The 24,923-nt window shown below is 33.2% G+C and overlaps 1 protein-coding gene across 12 annotated transcripts in view; it reads left to right on the top strand.

Moving 5' to 3' along the window:
• The window catches only part of SLC16A7 (solute carrier family 16 member 7), a 169,723-nt gene that overhangs the window by 82,864 nt on the left and 61,936 nt on the right, over positions 1 to 24,923 (top strand). For 10 of the 12 annotated variants that reach the window (XM_017890873.1, XM_017890880.1, XM_017890847.1 and 7 more), the window contains 2 exons: positions 14,540 to 14,671; positions 22,868 to 23,114. In XM_017890873.1, the coding sequence (XP_017746362.1) occupies positions 22,898 to 23,114 (217 nt within the window). In that variant the 5' untranslated portion in view covers positions 14,540 to 14,671; positions 22,868 to 22,897. Of the gene's footprint in view, positions 1 to 7,466; positions 7,582 to 7,605; positions 7,953 to 14,539; positions 14,672 to 22,867; positions 23,115 to 24,923 lie in introns of those variants that run through there. The other 2 variants (XM_017890831.1, XM_017890916.1) reach the window with 2 other exon arrangements.

Genomic DNA, 24,923 nt, shown 5'->3' on the forward strand with positions numbered 1-24,923 from the left:
TAATCTTCCTTTTCATCAGGCAATTCCTACCAGTTAGAGAGATTTAAGCATGGGGAGGAGGATGAAATGAAAAGGAATGAAGAGTAATTCTCACCTTGCAGCTCCTTTCAAGTTTAAATGTTACTGAATGTAGTATTTTGAACAGTGATTCAATTTATACTGTTTATTAATTTCTTATATTTGGATAGGGATCTCACTGTCACTGGTTTCTTTGAGAGGGTCTGCTGTGGGCATATAGGGAACCAATAGCATTCGGGTCATTTTTTCTTAGGCCCCTGAGGAGCATGGCTGAATTCAGTTGAACTCCTCTCAGAATAGGTCTATTTCTATCACCTATAGGGACCAGGTTGGAGCCAATTAGAGTCCTGCAACCCCAAGAATCTCATAATACAGCTTCATTCCCTAAGGTCTTTGAAAATGCATGTTACATGCTGATCCCAAAGGAACCGGGTTAAACTGACCCTAGAAATTCCAAGTAGAATTCTACTGGTCATTAAAAAAACTTTTGCTGAGACTAAAATTTCTTTACCTAGCTGTACTTAGTACTTTGTGAATCCTGTACCTCATTTGTGGAAATACATTTGGCTTTTAAACTAAATCCATTGAGTAGATCTAAACTTTATCATTATCTGCAGATAATGATTCTAGCAGCAATATCTATGTTAGGATTACATGTATAACAAACTACACATTAGGGTTATCATTTTATTTTTAACTGCTAGTTTATGTAATTAAACGTACATAAATTTTAACATCTTAGGGGACAGAAGACTATTATAAAAAATAATTTTATGAATAGTTATAAAAAAATAAAGTTCAGCATATCCTGACATGAAGTTATTTCCTTGGCCTGAGGCCACTGTGTGGCCTCACACAGTAGCTCACACCTGTAATCCCACACTTCGGGAGGCCAAGGTGGGTGGATCACCTGAGGTCAGGAGTTTGAGACCAGCATGACAAACATGGAGAAACCCCGTCTGTACTAAAAATACAAAATTAGCCAGACATTGTGGTGGGCACCTGTAATCCCTGCTACTCAGGAGGCTGAGGCAGGAGAATCGCTTGAACCTGGGAGGCGGAGGTTGCGGTGAGCCAAGATCATGCCATTGCATTCTATCCTGGGCAACCAGAGCAAAACATCATCTAAAAAAAAAAAAAAAAAAAAATGCACATTGACATAATGAAGATGTTGAGAAATTGTGAAATAAATATAACATTTAACAGAAAATTTCTCCAATCTACCAATCATTTCCCTGTAATACCTGTCAACATCCTGTGAGACAGGTGTCTTCTGATAGAGTATTATGCAATTTGAATAAAATGTATGAAATTATGAAAAATAGGCAAGAAAAATTTAAGGTAGTCAAACTTTGGTATGCCTTCTATTGAAGATGGAGGAGTGACCTAATCTGAGAATTACTATTGGGAGATCAATCCTGCTAGGATGCGTTGGAGAGAGGCCAGAAGCAGGGAAAGATATAGGAGGCAAGGTTGGGAAACTGAAAGTAAGACAGTCCTTTAGGGGACTATTACAGTTGTCCATGTGTGAGGTGAAAAGCACATGAACCATGATGATCAAGAGAGAAATGAAAAGAAAGATGCATTCCAGAGCTATTAAAGAGGAATTACTTATTAAAGAAAGGACTTGGGGTTTTTCAGCTTAGGAACGGTTCCTGCAATATACAAACTCAAAAATTTAACATTTCAGTGGGGTGCCCGTTTGAAAATATCTAGGAAGTAGCAATAAATGAAGAATTTAAATTTAGGAAAAGGATTACTGCAAGAGGTAGAGAATTGGATCACACCATGAATAAAAGTGGTAACTGAATCTATAGAGATAGATAATATTATGGGGGATATGTAAAGAGAAAAGAGCCAACAATTTAACCTTTATGAGAACCCACATATGTAGGACCTAATGAGGAAAAGTAGCCATTGAATAAAGAGTAGTGATATAATAAGAGAGAGGCCAAGGACTGCAAAGTCTCAAGTACAAGGTACAATTGAATATTATTACATACTGTTAAAAATGTCAGTGAGATGAGGTTCAGTGGCTTTGGAGATTAGAAAGCTATAGCTCATCTTTAGGAGAAAATTTATTCAGTGAGACTTTGTAAGAGAAAGGTCCAGTGCAAGAAATTCACAATGCCAATATGGTGAGATAGTAGAGTCTACAAGGAAACGTGACTCTTGCATGAAATTTTGAAGTAAAGAAGATGAAAGAAATTTAGTGGTGGCTCAAGATAAAGGCAACTCTAAAAGAGGACATTTTCCTACTTTTCTAGGCTCAGAGAAGTATACACATTTTGTAGGCTAAGGAAAGAACTAGAAATGACTGATAAATTGAAAATAAAGTGTGAAAATTACTGACACCAAATCCTTTAGAAAGACAAAAGACTTCATTAAAAATCATAAGTAAATGGGTTAGCCTGAGACGGACTCCTTTTCCTCTAGGACAGACAAGAAAGGAAAGGTTGTCTGATAGAAGATAGAAGCCTCCTTCCTGCTGCTCCCAGGTTTGAAATGTTGTCCTTCTAGTGAGCAGGGTAGGAAGGACAGCAACCTGGCGCTCCCCACTCAGCTGCTGGTGGGCTGTCTCTCAGGCTGGAGTGAATGGGGTTGCTAAACCAAAGGTCAGAAAAGCATGGTGTTTCTGGTGGAGAGTGAAGGTGTATCGAATAAGTGTTAGGACAAGGAACACACAGCTACTTCTCCACGCTGCAGCAAAGTCAAAGCAAACATGAGTGTGTAGACTGGGGCAGAGTGGAACCCAGTCAGGCAGGGAAATCTCTGGTCTAGGATGATGAGCAGAGACCCAGATATAGGAGGAAAGGTCAAGGTGGAAACAAAATTAAACGATAAAATAATTTAAAAATTGAGAAATTAAATTAGTATCAAGTTGATGCCTGGCATTATTAATATATTTTATTCCCTGTTGTCACCAAACCTGAAAGAGGCTCATCTACAGGTCTTTAGGGGGAGGCAAAGGGGAAGAAAATGGACACAATGAGTAAAGAGAAAATGTTCCTAATCATTTTGTTACTTCTAATTTGGTGTGGTACAAGTATGCCATCAATTCCCAGAGGACTGTGTGTGCTTGTTGATGTGTTTTAGGGGAGACTCAGAATCTTGACTAGTACAGGAAGGTATGGGGAAAAGAAAAAGCTAAGTTTTTCTTTTCTCTGTATTTAAGATGATGGTTCTTTCTGGTCATCTTCCAGAATTGACAAGCAGGATCCAACAAACTGATTTTAGCAGCTCCTATAGCTTTCATCTAGGTTATATTTAACTATGGGTTCATTTTTATTCCATTCAGCACCAACTTCATTATCAGTGTTTAGTGTTTATTATGTAACAATAACAAATTCTAAATATAAGGACTTAAAGTTGCGAATTCTGTGATTTAATGTGACATTTCCTTGGAGAAAATTTTCATGGTGAATCTTGATGTTTATAGAATGTGATGGAAATGATCTATTTCAGCTTTGCCTCTTACTTTAATGGGTTTTTTTGATCCTTTATAGGAAATGCTAGTGGTGAACAGACCTCACTGATGTCAATGTCATAAAATGTATATAGAAGCTCAAAAAAGGAAATACTTTTGGAGTCTCTGTAAATAGTCAACTATTATGCATTATTTATGACATATTTCGTGGCTTTTAAATGCTATTGATCATGATATTTTATCCAACAACATATGGTTGGCATGATTCCCACTTGATAGTCATATAGTATAAATGTTTGTTTTAAGAGTATACGAATTGGGCAAATATGGGGAACTAAATAACATATATAGTTTATGAATTGAAATATTAGTTCTTTTATATTTGAATATACATTATACAAGCTTCTGTTTTCATTCTGTCTTTGAAAAAAACCTTCACATGATTTATTTACAATATTGAGCTAAATTATATCAGTTTTATAGGAACATATTTTGTTAAGTAGTATAAACAAATTTATTAATTTAATCTTCATAAAAGAAAAACTAAACATATACTAGATTCTCTGAAGATCTCATATTATAACTTTTATGAAAACTAAATTATGATTTGAGAATAGAATAAAATTCTAAGCAGTCTTAAGGAACTAAGACTTGGCCTTTGGGAACCTCTAGTATTTAATTGTTAAGCATAGGCCCTGTCTGCTTATATAATGTAATTTCTTCAAATGATTCTTTCAAAAGAACTTTTTTTTTTTTTTTTTTTTTTTTTTTTTGTGACAGGCGAGGGTCCCTGTTCTGTCGCCATAGTTTTTAGGAGCTTGGAAAAGTTGTTAAAACACTGTCCATATGTTTATTACTTATTTTGAATGGCAGTAGCATTTTCTTAGAACAGGGAAGAAATTTGTGTTTTATATGCTAAGACAGCCAATAAGAGAACTATTTTAGTGTCGTAGAATCAAAGTATGGGAGCTCAGAGGGACTCAGAATACTAAGTTCTGCACTGTGTTTTTTACAAATAAAGAAACTAAGATCCAGTATTATTGTCACTTGGCCAAAATGTTACAACACTTTAGTGACATTTACTGTGATATATGTTTTTAAATACCACATGGGATTGTATTTTTGCACATCACATAAAGCAAGTTACTGTATATTGAGTCATCTTAATCACTTGGTCATTTTACATTTCCAACAGTCACTGTTCCTTTCCATATCCAACTTAGTAGCATATTTTACAGTATAATACTCTTAAAGACATTGTAAAGATTATTTGGTTCTAGTTAATACAAATAATAGTACCATCGGTTCTTTATAAAAGACATGCCTCTCTCTATATGCTTCTATAGAAAATTCAAATTTATCAGACCTGCATGAGACCACACCATTGATCTCTTTTCCCTGCTACATTCCCGACTATTTTTTAAACTGAAAAGACTTACTGGTGTCTGACTTACTCTTGCAAAAGATTTTAAGAGATGCTAAGCAAAATTTCAGTTAGGAGGAATCAGTTCAAGAAATTTTTTATACATCATGGTGACTGCAGTTAATAACAATATATTGTACATTTGAAAATCGCTGAGAGTAGATTTTAAGTGTTCTCACCACAGAAAATAAGTATGTGAGGTTCTTCTATGTATGTTAAATACCTTGCTTTAGTCATTTCAGAATGTATACATATAGCAAAACATTTTACATCATAAATATATACAATTTTTACTTGTTAATTTAAGAAATATATTAATAAAATGCTATAAACTAAAATAAAGCTAAAGTCATTCTCTTGGTTTGGTCTTTTCCTTGGCTTAGTGACCTTGTTTATACTTGTCCTGAGTGTCTTAACTTGAGAACCTTTTACCAGGCTAAAGCTAAGTGGGGGATGGGGACGGGAACATATCTTTCCATCCTGCAAGTCCTATAATACCTATCCCTTTTCTTATTTTTGTCCCTGCTATCCTGCTATTATGGCTTTATAGCTTCCATAGTAACCTTCTAAATGTAGCTAATTACCACCAACTCATGCAACCGGCATCATCTCCAAACCTCTTTTCTCAGAGCCCCAAATACATTGTGTACATTTTCTGTATTTGAAGATATCAGGGAAAAATTTTACCAAATATTTTGTTACTGTTTAACATATCTTGCCATTTTTCTAACTTCTTCTAACAAATTCCTCACTACTGACTGCCCATCCTTGGAGCCAACATGTTTCTCAGGATTTTGTTTTATGCACCCTAGCTCAGATTTTGTTATTCTGTCAAGCAATTGCAATCTCTTAGGGCTTGCAATAACAGATATTTATTTCTTACCCATGCTGTGCTGCTTAGGCACTATGGGTCAGCTGTGGCTCTGGTTGGTTCTGAGGGGCTCAGCTGACCATAAAACATTTTCTTATTTTGAGGGATCCAGGCTAAAGGGACATGTTCTTATTTTGGAAAGCAAGGACTACTATAAAGGCAAAATATGCAAACACATTTTAAACATACTCTTGGACGTGACCTACACTGCGTTGACTTACATTCCATTAACAAAAGGAAGTCACATGTCCAAACCTAAAGTCAATGAATAGGAACTATACTTTGCCTACAGAGAAATATGACAAGTATGAGTAGGGGACAAATAAGTATTAACAAAAATAAAATCTACCAATTCAATTCACTTGTAAGTGTATGGTAGAATAAAGATCTGGTAACTTTATTATGTTCCTATGAATTCTACAGTCCTTCCCTTCAACATGGATCTTTCATAATCCTGATTATTGGTATTATTTTCTGAATCCAGTGGATAGATTAATATTCTATGGGTTTCAGCTTTCATTTTCTCTTCTTGTTTTGGCAATTACCAACTAATTGAGTGTCTCCTGAGGTCATTGGGGAAGCACATAGCTGGAATGGTGGAGGCAGAAAACCTGGCAAGTGACCATGAAGAAAGCAAGTATTAGAACAAGCAAAATACAGGAGAGTGGAGAAGGAGTGGTAATATGACCACTTTAAGGAGTTCATGAATGAAAGATAATAAGTTGGTAGGAAGTATATGGCTTTTCATTCATTAAGAGCATAGTTCTAGAGTGAGACAAATACTGTGGTAGACTTTCAGACTTTAATCAAGATATTTGGTATCTTTGAACTTTATTTTCATTGCCTGCCAAATGAAGACAGTAGCCAAAAGATAGTATTATGAGAAAATGTGTATTAAATTGTTAAGTGTCTTGCTTATTGATACTTACCTGTACCATAACAGGTGGCAACAATGATACATATATATACAGGCAATTGGTAATCAGCAAATGTTATTTATATCTAAATTTTTGTGTGGTGACTGTCTGTGGGTATCCTCTTTACAATTATGCAGGAGTCTCGTAATTTCATTTAGGTATGACTAAAAACATCAATATAAAACAAAAAAGGTGAAAGTTAAAAAAATGTAGGTAAGATCTCTAAATAAAATGCAGCTTCCAGTTTCATTGTATTGCCTTACAAAAACTATATTTGAATCAGTTGTGGACTAGTTAAACCTATTTTCAAAGCAGACATAAAATCAAAATTAGGGCAAATAAGTAAATGTGTAATATTAATTTAAGTACTTTATATATTATCGTGTTATAGTGGTATTATACCAACTTAACATAATTAAGGAATTATAATTTTTTCTGCAATCCTTATGCTAATTCTATAGCCTATGTTTATGTTTTTTTACATGTATCTTTTATCACATTTTGGAATTATGCTATCATACAGGTTTCTACAGTATTTTAAACTAAAATTATATAACAAATACTTCCCTTTTATTATATAGCTTTCATAATCATTATTTAATGTATATATAATAGTTTATCAAATGGATGACAGTAACATATGCAACTACTTCTCCGAGTTGGCATTTAGGTTAGTTTTTCCATATTATGAGTATGATTACTCATGGGAACTAGGGGAAGGGGTCATAGAATCATGAGACTATAGCTGACAAAGTGTTGAGTGACAAAGAGATATGTCATAGATGGAACTAAATATGTTCAGGATTCTGAAGAGCAGTGGTTCACAAGGAAGCTTCTGCCCTCAGGTGGGCAGAGGAGTCCATAGATCAGGGAAACTTATGTCCTGGTGAAATGGAAGACCCTGTTTCTCAATGTGTGTGGCCAGGTTGGTTCACCTTGCTGTGGTACTTTTCTTAATCCTGCCTCAGTAATACTGTATTATTTAGAAACTTTAGGGATTCTAACATCTTTCTGAATCTCATCATTGACATCAGGAGATCCTGTGGGTTTTTTAATTTGATTTTTTAAAATGGACATTTTAATATAAAAGTCAGAAAGATATTCTCTTTGGCCATGTAATCTTCCCAGAAGTATCCAGGGATTTTTCTTTACCTCCTCTTTTGTGGTGCCAGTTAATGATCTAATGCTTTCAAATTGAGAAAATAACCAAAACACCAGAGAATCTTCGGAGACTAATGCAAAATGGAGGATCAAAAATCTCTTACATATAATTCTGTTTTTTTCCTAAGTTGAGAGGTAAGAAAAGTATTATAAGTGGCTTCCCAGCTATGCTCTAAGGAATTCTAAACTTTTTAGGAAGAACCAAGGATCATTTCAGGAGTCAGGGGATGCCGATAAGTGGAGTTCCAGGCTCTCTATGACACTCCCGATCCCATAAACCAGAGTAGCTGGTTTGCGTAGTAGGATTCTGAGTAAGATTTCGTTCCTAGAAAGGACTCTGTGGCTTTAAAAACTTTAGAAGGAGAAAAAGACAAACAAAACAGGATGTACACAGAATGATTGTTGCCATCCTCTTTCACTGTAGAGCCATATACACAATTTCTCTCTGGGAGAGAAGAAAAGACTGCACACATGCTAACATGTAAAACTCCCAGATAAATTTTCCCCTAAAGGACATGAAAATCAGACTTAAAAGTTTGGGCTGACTCCCTTTTGAGGAAGGGGCATGATATTCAGCACTGTTCAGGCTTCCCATGTAAGGGAAGAAAAAAATAATTTCTTTCTATACTTTCTGAGTTCTTAGCTGCGACCCCAGTAACTAAATGCAGATTAACAAGAGAAAAACAAAAGGAAGTTTATTAAAGTATATGCCTCATTATACTTGTGAGATACCCAGAAAAACGAGTAAATCTCAAGGAGGCAGATTTGAATTCAGGCTTAAATACTATTGTCCACTAATTAAAAGAAAGAAAGGTGTGGGAAGGGCCAGTTATGTGGAGATGCCTAGGAAAACCAGATAAACAATGATAAGGTTTGTTACACAGATTAAGTCCATGCCTTCTCTTTTGATAAGTCTCTAGTGAATTAGTTGTTCCTCTCTTACTGGTGCAGAGAGGGAGACACCATTAAAAATAGAAATTTCCTTTATAGATATAAATTTCCCTTACAAAAGGGTGACTTGACTTTCAGAGCTTCTCCTGTGTCTGATGGTTCTCAAAATAATCAGCTCAAAGTAATCCTTAAGCTAAAGAATCATATTCTGGGGTTGCATATTCTGATTTTCTGTAACAACTAGATAATATCTATAAGCAAGGATCGATTTCTCTTAAGTATGACAGAAATTTAGCTACAAGGAGAAAAACATTAGAAAAAAGTAAGAAAATTTTATATTTATTATGAACAGAAGTACAACTCACAACCAAGTAAACATGTAAGGAAATATATTTATATTTGCATTCTAAAGTTTTGTATTTCAACATTTTGTATTTTCAAGTTTTAATAGAAACATAAGATTTACTCATTATATAACATTTAAACATTTCAAAAATATATAAATCCCACATGGTCACTTTCCAAAGGCATAATTTGTATAGATATGTAAATGTATGTGTATTATCTCACTAAAGGAAGAAGCTGAGACAAAATTAATATGCATAGGAAGTTTATTTGGACCAAGCTTGTGAATTGCAGCTCTGGAGCATCGATTCAGTTGCCCTGAATATACACTCCAATTAGTGGTAGTCTACAAGTGAATTTTTAAAGGAAAAGAAGAGGGGGTTCTTGAGTTGTTTGCAAAAAAATTACATTAAAATAACATCAGCTATTGATTGGCTGTATATTGTTTTTGTTTGTTTGTTTTGTATTACAAACTCCAGAACGTGAAGATAATGGATGAAGCAGCTGGTCAAGAACAAAATTACTTTGAACAATTGCCTCCAGGCATGGGTGGGGAAGAGGGGCTGGGCTGACTGAAGTCTCGATACTCCTGTCTTTCTGGGCCTGATAAATTTCGATACTTCATATAGCTTATATTGCTCTGAGCTAGTTTTCTTTTCTCAACCTAAGTAGTCTTTCTGTGTATACAATTTAAAATAATTATATTCTGTTCTACATCTTACTTTTACATTTATTACACTTTCAGCAACATTTCAGCCATATCAGTGTGTGTACATCTGCCTATTCATTTTATAGTTATATGATATTAATACTTTTTTATAAATGTACAATTTATACATTTTCTAATGACTTTCAGTTTGCCACAGTGATAAATGATGTTGCCCTGGACATCATGTGTCTTTGCATACCTGTGCAATTGTGCCTACAAGAAAAACATCTTTGTAGTGCAGTTGCTTGGTTAATGGCTTTTATAAATGAGTCACCACTACTGCTATCCTAGTTTCCTAGGGCATTCGTAACAAACTACTACAAACTTGGTGGCTTAAAACAATAGAACTGTATTCTTAGTATTTCTGGACATCAAGATGAAGAACCACATTCCTTATAAAGGTCCTGTGGGAGACTCTGTTCCATGCTTCTTCTAGCTTCTCGTGGCAGCTGGCATTCCTTGGCTTGTGGTCACATCACTTTCTGCTGGGCCTCCATCTTCACATCACATCTCCTCTCTGCATCTTCCTTTCTGTGTGTCTGTCTCTGAACTCCCTCTGTCTCTTTTTGTTATAAGGATACATGTGATTTCATTTAGGGCCCACCTGGGTAATCCAGGATAAGATTTTCTCTCAACAGCCTTAATTTATACACATCTTTTGCCATATAAGGTAACATTACAAGTTCTGGGGATCCAAACCTGTACATAGCTGGCATTAAACCTATTATAACTGTTTTACACATAATTCTACAGTCTGAGTATATCTCGTCCGAAATGCTTGTAAGCAGGTCAGCTGTGGAATTTTTCACTTGTGATGTCACGTAGGCACTCAAAAAGTTTTGGATTTTGAAGCATAATTTTTTTGATTTTTGGATTTGGGGATGTTCAACCTGTGTTAGAAATCAGGGGAATTGTTTGGTATGGGAGGTCCACTTCCAGTTCTTCATAGATAATTACATACTGGTTTATATTATTTTTTTCTAACTTTTCCATTATAAAGCATTTTTAGTTAGTTTGATCCTTATTGCCAATTAGCATTCTCAGAGTCATTTAACCACTGCAATAGTTTAGTCTAAAAACAGGTTTTGTGCTACTGACATTTTGTGAGCTATGCACTATTGATATCTCTCTTGTCTAGATGTCAAAGTAAATTAGTCAATAGGATTTACGAGATGGTCCACTTTGAAGAATAAAATAGCCTCTCGGGATTAGAGTCCAATTTTAATTTAATTACATGTTGGAAAAGAAAAGATTTGGTTCAATTTAATTTATGTTGTAAAATTGGGTGAGTTGTCACCTAAACTTAAACATTGTACATTAATTTGATGTTGCTATATCCTTTTGTATAAAAAAAGGAAATAGCTAAAAAACCAGACAATCATTCTTTGAGAACAAATTAATTCATTTAGGTGAAAACATGATATAACTTACTACTTATAAACACTTTATAAGTAGGATGTAGAGAAAAACTCATGCTTTAACTATAGGGCTTCTAGAGGAATTTATAGTGAAAAAAATAGTCTAAGAACTATTGATTATTTTGGGACTAGTTTGCTGAGACCATTATTTCTAGACTGTATTTTGAAATATAAACTTCTGGATAGCATGGGATATTGATAAGACTTCATAGAATGGAAGCATGCTGGTTTAGGTTTTGGAAGTTGAAGAAAGATTTTTCACAAAATAAAGGAACATTCTAATACTTTATGTGACTGAAAGAGCCTTGAATGTAACATTATAGTCTAGCCATGGATCATCAGTGATAGTTTCATTACTCCTATGTCTTACATATTTTTTCCATAGTTTAATCAGCTGGTATTGATTCTAAAAGGAAAGGCAAAGTTTTGGGGCTTCAGTTCATCCCACCACATATATTGTTGAAAAACACTTGCAGGTTACTCTTGTAAACGGTGATATTATATTGGAGCCTATATATTCACAAACATTGTGGAAAGCACAGGTGTAAATGAGCTGGGAAGATGATGAATTTCAAAAGACTTTGAAGGATAGTTGTAGTTTTTGAATTCCAAAGATAAGAATATGAATTCTAATGAACAATACCATCAGAATAGACATGTACAAGAACTGAAATTTGGAAATTCCCAGAGGAATAAAACCAAAGGAGTATAATTGTATGCAGAAAGAGTTAGCTTTCATGTTGTGTTATAATAGAATCAGCAACAAAGGCCCTAATAAAAAAATACTAGTTGTGGTAGCAGTTTGGTCACCTACTAGACATTTTACTTAGAAAAGTCACTTTGCAATTCTGATCATTTATGCCCTCGTCTATAAAACGTGATTCAAAATACCAGTTCCCTGGAGTTCATGGGATTAAGAAAGTAAGTTATTTGCATTTTAGAAAATAAAAGCTCTAAAACATTTTTTTATTTTTTATGCACCCTGTTATAAGTAAAGCCCATCATAAAACATATGGCATATGAGTGATTACTAAGGAACAAAATTAGCAGATGGCAAAGCCCAACTTCTGGCTATAATAATTAAAGCTACTTTTGTAAGGGGAATAAGCTTATGCCTACTTGGACTTCAAGAAGCAGTCCTCTAAATAATGGTTTTTCCAAATTGAAAGAAAGCTTTCTCATTGGCTTAAGGATTGTTGGTTTTCTACAGGCTTTGTAGTCAGACACACAAACTCTAAAACACTACCTTTTTTAAAAAAACTTTTAAACCACTTTAATGGGGTATGATTTACATACAAAAAAGCTGTCTATAATGTGTACAACCTGGTTAGTTTGGAGATAAGTGTACACCCATGAAACCATCACTACAATCTATGCCTTAAATATGTCCACCCCCAAAAGGTTGCTCCTGCCTTCTTTATTTATTATTGTTACATTCTGAACAGAAAACAACATAAGATCTACCTTCATACCACATGGTTTAAGTGTTCAATAGAGTATTGTTAACTAAAGGTACTATGCTGTACAGTAGATCTCTAAGATCTATTCATCTTGCATAATTTTATCTTTGTTTCTTTGACTAATTCCTCCCCATTTTCCTCTTTTAGTACCTGGAAACAACATACTATTCTCTGCTTCTATGCTTCCTCATCTTTAATGTTTCCACTAAAACACTACCTTTCATTTTTAAAACTAAAGATTAGTAAATGCATTGTATAAATATATCTGCATAAATGTATATGAAATATATGATGATAGTTTAATTGAAATATATGATGATAGTTTAATATATGTAAAGAAAAGGATGCAACATAGATTTATATAGATATAACTATCAAGCAGAGTCTTCCTGAATTATTTGCTCATTTGTTGAAAGGAAGTCTAGATGTGAGTTAGTCTTTCTGGAAGAAAATGGGCCAATTAAGTTAAGGTGCTGTGAAATTTCACAGAAATGTTGATGAGCATACAGAATTTGGACATGTCAAGGTCTCTTTTATCTGGTCCCTAAGCTGGCCTGCATAAATTATATATTTTTAAAAATTTTTTTGGAGGGTTGCCACATGGAGCCTGTATAAATTATGGGTATAATTAAGCACATAGACTGGAAGATCAGAACCTAATTTTTAGATATGCCTCAGGTTCTCTTCTGAGGCTTTGCCTAGAAGCCAGGGAAGTTCTCCCTGCCAGAGGAAATAGATATAAAATAATTTCTTCAAAATATAAAGGTTTTCTACCTTTGGATGAGCTGATTGCTTGGGGTGGGATGGAGCTGCTATTCTCAAACTACCTAGCTTTAAAAAGCAGCAGATGGGTCAGAAGGCTCCCGATAGGACCAGAGCTGATGTATGTGCCTCTTCTAACTGCTGTAATCCCAGGCCCAGGAGACCCATTTAGTGTGAACTCTTCATTCCTAGCACAAGTTAGACCTTTAGTTCCATCCTTATGAATTTCTCAGTGTTTATTCATGACTTTTAAGCCTCTTTACTCATCTTCTTCCTAGTCCCCACCCACCCGCCATTTCTCATGGACTTGGCATACAGATCACACTTTCTACATACTCTCATACAAACCTCATTTGACCTGGTGGCTATGTTGCCTTTGTTCAGCACTTTAGAATAGGTGGCCCTGGATATAAGGCAGACACTGGGTATTTAATGAAGGTATTGACATTTTTCTTAGTTTTGATCTAGGGAAAGAAAGCCTTGGTCCAAACAAAACAAACTCTTAGGTACTAAATTCTATATATTCAGCAGCATATTTAAATTGGAACAAAGATATCTGATGGATTAGAGATTTAGCATATTTTTCTGTCACCCCGATTTGATTAGGAAGTTTGAATTCTAAATCACAAGATCTCTAAAATAATTTGTTTCTTTCCTAAAACACCAGTCTGTCTTGTTAAAGGACATGTATATTACTGACAGTATCTTCTAATAAATGTATATTTCAATTTTTTATTTTCATTGTCAATGGATATTAATTTATTTAATTGAATTTTAGAGAAACATTATTTAAATGAGTATAGGGAATTATTTAACGTGAGCAGATAGTCGAAATGGCGCAATAAGAATTTTCTTTCTTATAATGCATAGGCTTGTAATTCTAAACGTGTTTTTTTTTTATTTTCTTTAAAAAACCTGATTTTTTTAAATCTTATACTTTTATTTTTTTTTTCTCATGCCATGTTTGGTCATTTTAGTCATATCTTAGTTCTATTATTATATTGACAAAGATGTATTCAATTTTGCTAAATATTAAAAGATGTTCAAATTTTATTGAGGTGATTTAAAGGCAGTGGCTCTAACTCAGCTTACTGAATTCAAATATGCATGTAACGATTTGTTTTTCTATTTCTTTAGATAATCCAAAATCTACTCTACCTCTCTTCGTTTGTAATACCTTCAAATATCACACTTCAAGGTTTAGTGACTAGGCCTAAAGATTCTACATATAATCCAAAGAAATCTATTCAAGTGGACGTCTATCAACAGGTAAAACTATGCTTTTAACTCTGTTTTTCTTGGCTATGCTTACAAGTTGTGCTTGTTAAAAGAAATAAGACACAACTGATATAAATTGTATTAAAATATTATAGAATTGAGCATAGGAAAAAAAGGCATGAAGCCAATGAGTGTGTATGACTTGGATCTTGACAATTGGTCAACTCAAGAGTCACTAATAAGGCAGACGTAACAATGTTGGAATTAGAATATTTGAAACTGATTGGTTCTGGGTCCGTTTTCTAATGGATCTGTTAAGAGTTCATAAGATGTCATTTCATATAAAGAAAAACAAAAGAAGTAGTAGATAAGAAAATGAAGAAGTATATGAGTGGCGCCTTGCACCCTGGAGCCCACAGTTATCATTCAAATCAAGGAAATATGCTGAAAACAGAGAGTAAAATATCATATAAATGAGAAATAAATTGATGAACTGTGGGGAAAAGTAATGCAAAACAGAGAAGATTGAGGAGAAAAAATGCTTAATCATATGTTTTTTATTTAAAGGCAAGTATACTTTTGAAAGGAATGATTTGTGTAGCATCTAAGAAAATAGCTTCACTTTTATAACAAAGCAGAAACAATTTAAGTAGTTGACAATTCAGAGAATGAACATTCAATACATTAGAAAAACATGAATTTAATAGGGAATATAAATCAGAATTCCTAGGTGATATTCCTTCAGACCGGAATCTAGAGAAATGTGAAACAATTGATTATCTATGGAAGGCTGATGTGCAGGTCACCTATTGTCATTCAGAATTGTTAAAGAAAGAACATTTGTACATTAAAATATGTCTAGGGATATGATTGATACTTAGAGGAGGTGAATATGTAGTTGTGTGCATGTGCACACACATGTGGATGCACATGTGTATGTGTGTTTGAGATAGAAAAATGGGAGGAGTCAAAGGAAAGGGCTGGTAGTGTATGCTATTACTATCCATTTTTACTTCTTTCAGTTTTTCCGATGCTTCTGTTTTTTTAGTCCTTTTCTGAATTTGGATGATGGCCTCATCATTTGCTTGTATATACCATAGTCAAGATACATTTAGCAAATACTCCTTTCCTTTTCATTTAGGATGTCATCTAAAGCCAACCTCTTCTCAGGCACTTATACCATAATTGCTACCAGCATTTGCCTTGAGATTGCTGCCCCTCTCTAGAAAGGACTGTTAAAAAAAAGTCTGCCTCAAACAAACATATAGGGGCCTAACATTTTATTCTGATTTATTTCTCTTTAACTTTGTTACAAAACAAAACCTGAAACTTCATACTTACAGAGATAAAATGACAGCAGATGGCATAATGGGTGAAATTTTTTTTTCCAAGTTCAAATATTTATAGTTATTTATTGATCAATTTGTCTTTTATTTACCCTATTATATGCTAATAACTATACTGAGAACTTGGGATACAGTAACTGCCTTGTTATCTTAGAATCTGATGGGAAAGATGGGTAGTGAATAAATCAGTGGAAATGTTATTTGAAGGCAAAAATATTGTAGCTGTTTCCAAATTGCTCATTGGGAGAATGAGGAATTTGGAGAAATCTGTGTTTTCCTATGATTCAAATTGAAATCAGAACTATAAGAAAAGTACTTATTATAATAGCTTATAATATTGAGATAAGGTAAGAATCTAAACAGTCCTGAATTTTTTATGAAATACTTTAGAGAATATTAACCAGTGAAATATTGTTAAACCTGATTATACAACTATTTATGATTTTTAAAGAAATCCAAATAAATGAGAAATTCAAATCTTAGAACTGTACTTCTAAACAGCACATTTTAATTAAATTTATATACATAAATATATACACACATTGAATATACATATATACAGGTAAATATTTACGTATTTGTTGTTTCTTCAATTCTAAGAAGCACGTATTTCACATTTTAACATCTTTGAAGTCAGGATGTCTTACACTGGATGACATTTTATGATCATTGTTGCTAAGGTGGCAGGAATGGCAGAGTCATGGCCTGTGCCTATGCACATTTTAGTGATTGTTTCTGATCATGATTGGACAATTTCAGTCTTCTGATATTTCAGTCAATAAACCATTTGTGGACCATTAGAGGAAGGAATATAAGTCTGTTCACTGAATATCTTCTGTTGATATTTTCTGGTAAGACGAAGAACATCAGTGTCAAAATTTAAAGTGGCGTAAGCAGCTTGAAAGAAATTCCTAGAGACAGTAATGGAGTACTCTGTAGAAATGCCAAACCGTGGATGCTCTTTATAGGCCGGAGGAGGATATTGTGTAAGAAAACACAGCTATAGCAAACTGTGATTCAAAAAGCGATTCAGAAGAATCATAATCCGATTGTGAAAATATTTAGCAATACTTAATGTGTTGGAAGTTGTTTTCTTTTAGTACATATTTATACATATAATTTTGATATAACTTAAAATTGTTGTGATTTTCAATTGGATAAAATGTATTATGTAAACATATATAACTGAAGCTATAGCAGAGTATATATAGCAGAATATATTCACCAGTATGTCTATAATAGTTTACTCTAGTGTTAGGATTGTGGGTGATTTATATTTTTTTATGTATTTTTTATTTTTTAGATTTTTAAATTACTAATTAATATTTATATCATTGGCAAATAATAGTTATTTTAATCTTTAAGTGAAAATGTATTCTAAATTTGTAGGGTAATTACTGAAGTAGAAATATGATGCATAAGTGTCCAAATTTTAGAAGGACAAGTTGGAAGCTTTCTTCCATTGGTGTAAGCATAACTAGTAAACTACAAGAACTGGTGTTTAAAGAACAGAATGGCTCTAACTACATGAAAAGATACTCAAAAGTATTAGTAATCACAGAATGCAAATTAAAAGCACACTGAATTTGTTCATGTCTACTGCATTAGAAAAAAATTAAAAATTATGCATTGGTCAGGATATGTGGCAAGGAGAACTCTTATGCACTGCTTGTTTCAGTGTAAATTTCTACAATAAATCTTCTGTAATTCCCATCCCGTATCTCTGCAGAATTGTTTGCACAAATTCCCCAAGAAAGAAAAGTACAGGAATGTTCACAGGAGCATAACGACATCTAACTGGAGACAGTTCAAATCTTTATATATACTTAGGTATGGGTTACATATAAATATAGATACATACACATGTATATTCAGAAATGACGTATGGTCAATCCTTATTATGAGTGATTCCATATTTGTAAATTTGCATATCCACAGAAATTTGTGATTCACAGCACTTTTGCAATCATTTGCTGACATGCACAGAACAGCAAAAAAAGTTGTTATGCAACACTTACATTCCCAGCAGAGGTCAAACAAGGCAAGACCCTGCCTTCTGGGTTAAGTTCTCGTACTGTAAACCAGTATTCTTTTATAGTCTAATGCCATGTTTTCACATTTTGTGCTTTTTGTTGGTGATCTTGCTATTTAAAATATTCCCTAATAGCAATGCTGAAGTGCTGTCTAGCATTCCTCCGTACGAGAAAACTGTGAAGTGTCTTATAGAAAAAATATTTGTGTTGGATAAGCTTCATTCAGACATGAGTTACGGCGCTATTCACTGTTAAGTTCAGTGTCAATGAATCAGCAATATGTATTAAGTAAGGTGTCTTTAAACAGAAACACACGTAAAACAAGGTTTTGTATTGATTGGTTGATAAAAATGTGATCAGAGTCTCACAAAACCTAACCTTGTTTTCTACTATGTGCAGCGGTTCAGCATTTGGTAATTCAGTGTTCATGGTGACTTTATAGAACACAGCTTCCATGAACAATGAGAATCAACTGTACTCTGTGACATGAGATTTATAAGTCTCTGTACATCATGTCTAAATCTAAAATTATAATATTAAATTAAAAAACTGTTTCCAAGATTACATATGTCATATGCATATTATTATATGCATATAATGTATACAATGTAATATATACTTGAAATATTAATAATTTTATTAAATTATTGTTATTAATTGTTAAGAATTAAATATTGACTGATCTATATATATTTTAGGTAATGAAAATTTTATGTATAATATATTTAGTTTATGTATTATATATAAATTTAGGAATATATAACATATACACACATACATATATGGTAAAAGTATAAATAAAATTAACTTAAAAGCCATCATACAATTTGGGATAGTTGTTGCCTTTTGGTAGAGAAAGAGCGATGTGGTCAGAGAGGGACACACAGAGGTGATTAGATTAAAAATGGCCATTGCTATTTTCTGAAGATCCTAAAATTATTTAATATTTTTAGAGAAATTCTGGAGGATTTCACATTCAACCTAAACTATGGTTTATTGAACACTGAACTATGTGCAGATCACTAACCTGAGGCAAGCACACACTATTTCATTTAATTCTTACACTACTCTTGTGAGGTAGGTACTCTTCATGCAATTTTTTTTGACACTCGAGATTGTCATGCAAATTTCACTTTAAGATTTGGCTTTAAAAGTTATAGCTTCTACATTAAATGTAATAAAAGACATGGAATTTCGAAAGCCACATATATATTTTTTCTCTCTAAAAATGTAATTTTAAGATCTTCACTCATTGTCATTTTATGTATAATTTTAATAAAAATTAGGATAATGATAGGTAAATTTGTCTAGTACATATTAGTCATGTCGTTTACATGTAGTCTTCTGTCAATGCTCTTAATTACCTTATAAACTAAATATAGTTATTATCCTGTTTTTACAGATGACACCACAGACTCAGTTTTATTACTTTACTAAGTGTTACAAAGTAAATGATGGAGCCGGTATTTGTAGCATTTGAAGCTCTTATGCTTAATTTTCATGCCACAAGATGAAACCATGTAAAGGAAAATAGGCTTAAATGTACAATTTCACAATAAACTAGAATTTTAGAAAATAGAATTGTGTATATGTGTGTGTGTGTGTGTGTATACATTCTCTTTTCTATTTTACTCTTTGTATAGGAGCAAACCAAGTAGAATGCTTTTAAAGAGTCTATAAGTTCAAATTATTTTAGTATAAGAGTGTTCCATTTCTTAAGGTGGAGCATATTTAAATGCTGAGAAAATTCTAATTCATAGAATTTATACTAGTGTTGACACCTGTTTATTGTGTGAGTCTACACACACCTCTTTACTTTCCTGTGGGCATAGTTTCCTGTCTGTAAAATGGAAATCCCATATTTATAACATGATTTGAATATTAATGAATTATAATATTTGTATTGATATTATTATTTTAAAATATGGGTTTAAGATTACTTAGAAATGTTATTTATGATCTTTGAAGTGAGTAAAAAATAAATCATCCAGTTGTATTTCTGAATGTTTACTATAGCAGATGTGATAAAAACTACAATAGTTTAAACTCGTGAATTAGTTATAAAAGATGGTTTACTTTTCTTTATGCAAGCAGGAAAACTGCAGAGTTTAAGCCCCATAACTGTTTTTACATGCTAATTATACAACAAAGAGTAGTTTACCACATAAATGTCCTTTGGTATTTCCTCAGTATTCGTCTATGGTTTCTTTTTTAAATTTTCAAGCAATAAAATAGATACTTTAAAATATGATAATAAAATTTAGTAATATATAGATTCAGATACTTTAGACAACTTTCAAAGATCATTTACTATTTTCAACTGGTTTCACTAACACTTACAATATTTATTTCCTTTTCTTTTTTCCTTAAATATTATACATCTTCCAAAGATACTATTTCCAATTCACATGTGATGTAAAGTCATCATGTTAGGTTAACTGAAGACCAAGGAGAAATAAATTTATCTCCCAATTAATAGACGAATTGATAGATAGAAGACAGGTAATTTTTATGTTTCTAAGAAAGCAAAAATGATTGCAAAAGCAAGCTGTACACATGCTGAAGACTACAAACCATCTCAAAATAATTATTGAGAGGTGTGGTATTTTGGGTTGATTTTAGCAATTTTAGCATTTGCATGACATTAACTTATAGAAGTGGCTTTGCCTCGATTACTGTAATTGACTAGGCTCTACATTATGTGCATTATTTGTTTGTGGTTAAAGCCTTTCATTTGACCTTGTCACTATAGTTTCCATGACATTTTTTTGTAGGCTTCTAACATACAAATGTATACCTATAAAATAAAATATTTCAAGTTATTTTATTCATTTTTTGAAAATCAGATGCCTGTGACCATTTTGATCAATAAGAATACTATAGATATGCAGAGAAGCTGTAATAAAAATGCCAACGATTTTTTTGCTTGCTTTTTGTCTCCCTAAATTACATTACTCAGTAGTCTTATTTCTAATTCTATTTATATTACCTGTAAAGTCAGCAGTGATTAGTGAAATCCAGTCCCTTCCATTACTGTTTTACTTGGGTAAGGCTTCTTAATATTTCTGAAATTTGTCACATTTTAAAAATACAAAAAAATACCAGAAAAGGCTTTTATTGAAACTAAATTGAATACTTACTGAAAATAAAAAGCTTGTATTTAGCATAATAAGTACACAATATTTATTGAGTGAGATCCCCTTATCCATTTTTGTATACTTATAGATTACATTATAGGCTTACTTTGCGTATCTCGCTCTACTTCAATAAGATAAAGTAATTGAACTCTTGAGACTATCATCAAATTAATGCTGTATCTAAAGCATATTTTACTATCTGTATATTTCTAAGTCGGCTCAACTTTCACCTTTTACTTTATTGTATTTTCTTGGGAAATCAGAAAGGATTTGCCTTTTTCATACATTTAACAATTTTTACAATTTTTTTCACCTACAGTGTCTAATAGAAATGGTAGGGCCTTTATCAATATACCTCTACTTCTATAAAAGAGTACTTTGAGGACTGCTTTTAAAAATAACCTATATCAAAGCATCACATTGTACCCATAAATATATAATAATACAAGTAAATATATATAAAAAGGCTAAATTTTTTGATGTATGAGTATACAAATAAGACTGTAAAAATATATTTATAAAAACATTTTTAAAATGAAGATATTTTCTGTACAAATCATTGGTGGCATTACAGTGCTCTGTCTTCTACGCTACTTTTCATTTTAATTAAAAACATTTAGGGATAGGCGCTTCTCTTCGGCTCGATGGAGTGCATGCTCATCCAGAGCTCCTGCCGCCTTGAACTACTGGGTGAGTATAGTTAAGTAATACTGTATAGTATACTGGTAATTTGCCAACAGAGTAGATTTCAGGTGTTCTGTGCACAAAAAGAAAAGCGGCTAACTCTGTGAGGCGAGCGGTATGTTAATTAGTGTTGACGTCGTATATTTGTGCTATGAATGTGATCACAAAACGCGCTTATTCCACGCTAAATATATAATTTTTTATTTTTAAAAAATAGCTGGGGTGCCGGAGGTGGTGCTCACGGCCTGTAATCCAACACTTTCTGGGAGGCTGAGGTGGGTGGATCATCTGAGGTCAGGAGTTTGCGCCAACTTGGCAATGTGACGAAACCCCTCTCTACTAAAAAATACAAAATTAGCCAGGCATGGTGGCCTGCCTTAATTCCATGCTACTAGGGCTGGGGCACGAGGATCGCTTGAACTGGGAAGGCAGAGGTTGCGTGACCAGTATCATGACAACTGCACTCAACTGGGCCACAGAGTGAGACCTCCGTCACTCCCCCCCCGCCGCCCCGCCAAAAAAAGAAAGTGAGTTAGAGTTATCTCTACAATCATCAAAACCTAGACAACAGAAAGCAATTAAAAAAAAAAAAAAAGATCATGTCACAAATGCTGTGCAACCATCATTTCATTCCTTGGCTTAGCCTTAAGCAGGAAGGAAAAATGAGACCAAAATTATCAATTATTGAGGTTAAAACAACTGGTGATTGAAGTAGAATATGTATGAGATCTATCTTAGAGCTCCGTCTGATGTATAATGTAAAATTGTACTTCAGTTCTGATCTAAATTCTTCACTTTGAGTAATTTTTGTTTCAATAATCACATTAAATTATTTAAATATTTAGCCCACAATAATCAAAGGTATATAACTTGCATTGATTTTTTTTTGTACATTTTCTGGTAATTTCATTTTCTGGAAGAGTGTGAAAATATTCATGAAAATCATATTGTAGTTGTAACTAGAAAGTACTATTTTAGTGACTATCAAGAGTGGTAAACAAAAGGGGAAATAAAATTTAAACTGTTATTTCATTTTTTTAAATATAGATTACTTGAATTTTCATTAGAGGAGCAGAAATGCCACCAATGCCAAGTACCCCACCTCTGCATCCACCTCCAGATGGAGGATGGGGCTGGGTTGTGGTTGGAGCAGCTTTTATCTCCATTGGATTTTCATATGCATTCCCCAAAGCCGTCACCGTATTCTTCAAAGAAATTCAGCAAATATTCCACACTACCTACAGTGAAATAGCATGGATATCATCCATTATGCTGGCTGTTATGTACGCAGGAGGTAAGCTTCTTGCAGTAAATAGAATCCTGAATTAAGAAAATAATTCCTCCATGTCACAATGTTTTACATATAGTGTCTTGGTATATTAAAACCCTGTTTTTATGTTATAGTCACTTAAAACCAATCAAAAGTAAAATTAGAACTGAACTTTCAATGATTTTAGTGATTCAGCATCTTAAGCTATTCGCTTTGAATCGAGTCTTAATAGGGGATTTGTTTGAATAAGAATTTGTAAGCACAAAGCAAGATTTACTAAATTATGGAATTTCCAAGTGAAGCTACTTCATTTAGTTTGAAATAAAGTTCACATCATATTGCTGATGTAATTTTTCACTATTGCAACCTCTGGTAGAAATGCTTGCTTCTGAATGAGAAGAAAGTTTAAGTTGCTGACAGTTTATAAGCCCAGAAAGTACGTCACTTTAAGCTGCAAAAATGAAGTGTTAACATGTACATTCTAGACCCATTCAAATTTGTGTGACTGAAATGATTATTTATCTCTGTAAGACTCATTAAATGTGACATCTTTTTAACTTAAATGGTTGCCTGAAAATTATCTTATTACATTCTATGTTCAAATGAGGGTATGAGTCATGAAGGATAATGAATAGATCAAAGTACCATCCCACTTCTAAATGTTAAAAATTTGGAATTATTGGTGCCTTATTATGTCACCTATTTTCTTTAAATCAATCTCAGTAGGAGACCAGACTCTCTTGTAGAATTTTTTGAAAGTCATTACTTAAAATATATCTTTTAGAGTTTTTATTTTTCAAGTGGATATTTGACTTTCAGGGATAGATATAGACTCAGACTATAGTCATTTAAAGAAATTATATCAGTTATCTTCTGTGATTTCTTATTTTTCAAGTGAGGATAATATGGCTCTTAGTCATGGAGATAGGACATTAGTATAATATCCAGTATTTAGTAATATTTACTTTCACCCAAGGCCTAAGTACTTAATATGTGTGATATGACTTAATCCTCTTAATGATCCGTGAAATAAGTATTATCTTCTCTTTATTCCATAGCTGAGGAAATAGGATAAGATAGCTCTCCCAAGTCAAACAGCTTGTTAGTGGCAACTAGAGACTGCAACTCCAAGCATTTAACACCTATGGTCTCTGACTTTTATATCTAGAGAGTGACATCTTTCTCTTTACATCTAGAGAGTGACAAAGCCAGATCTAGCCCAGGCCTTCTGTAAACCTGATTCAGTTCTTTCCACCTCAGCTCAGTGGCTTGTGTACCACCTCCACCAACATCATTTGTTCAGTGACATAATAATTATTCTTTAGGGCATTATCTTTTTCTTGTACTATGAAGGTAAACAGTTGATCCTGAAATAATTCTGTGTGTGTGTGTGTGTGTTTGTGTGTGTGTGTTTGTGTGTTGGTGCTGGAATGTGTTTTCTACTTTTTATGTATAGTGATTTTATATTAATACAGCATATGTTTCCCTTATCCATTTGGTTAGATTAAACATGCATTTTTCTTCCAGTATAAAAGGTATCCTTTAAATACTATTTGGGCATGTCAATGCAAAATTCTACTTCTAACACACATTCTGTGAATCTCCTTTGGACAGTTGCTTTATAGATTGTAAGAATGTTATTTCTTAAGACCATAGAAACAGTAGGTATTGTAGAGTAGATATTCCTGTATCCTGTGGGACAGTTGTTGTTTAATAATGTTTTGCTAGAGCAGCACATAATCATCTTGACTTAAACTCCAAAACATGCTAATATTAAGATATGTAGGAGTTTTTTTTTTTTTTTTTTTTTTTTTTTTTTTTTTTTTTTTTTTT

Source organism: Rhinopithecus bieti, unplaced genomic scaffold (genome assembly GCF_001698545.2).
Source record: "Rhinopithecus bieti isolate Rb0 unplaced genomic scaffold, ASM169854v2 scaffold_1665, whole genome shotgun sequence".
Lineage (NCBI taxonomy): Eukaryota > Metazoa > Chordata > Mammalia > Primates > Cercopithecidae > Rhinopithecus > Rhinopithecus bieti.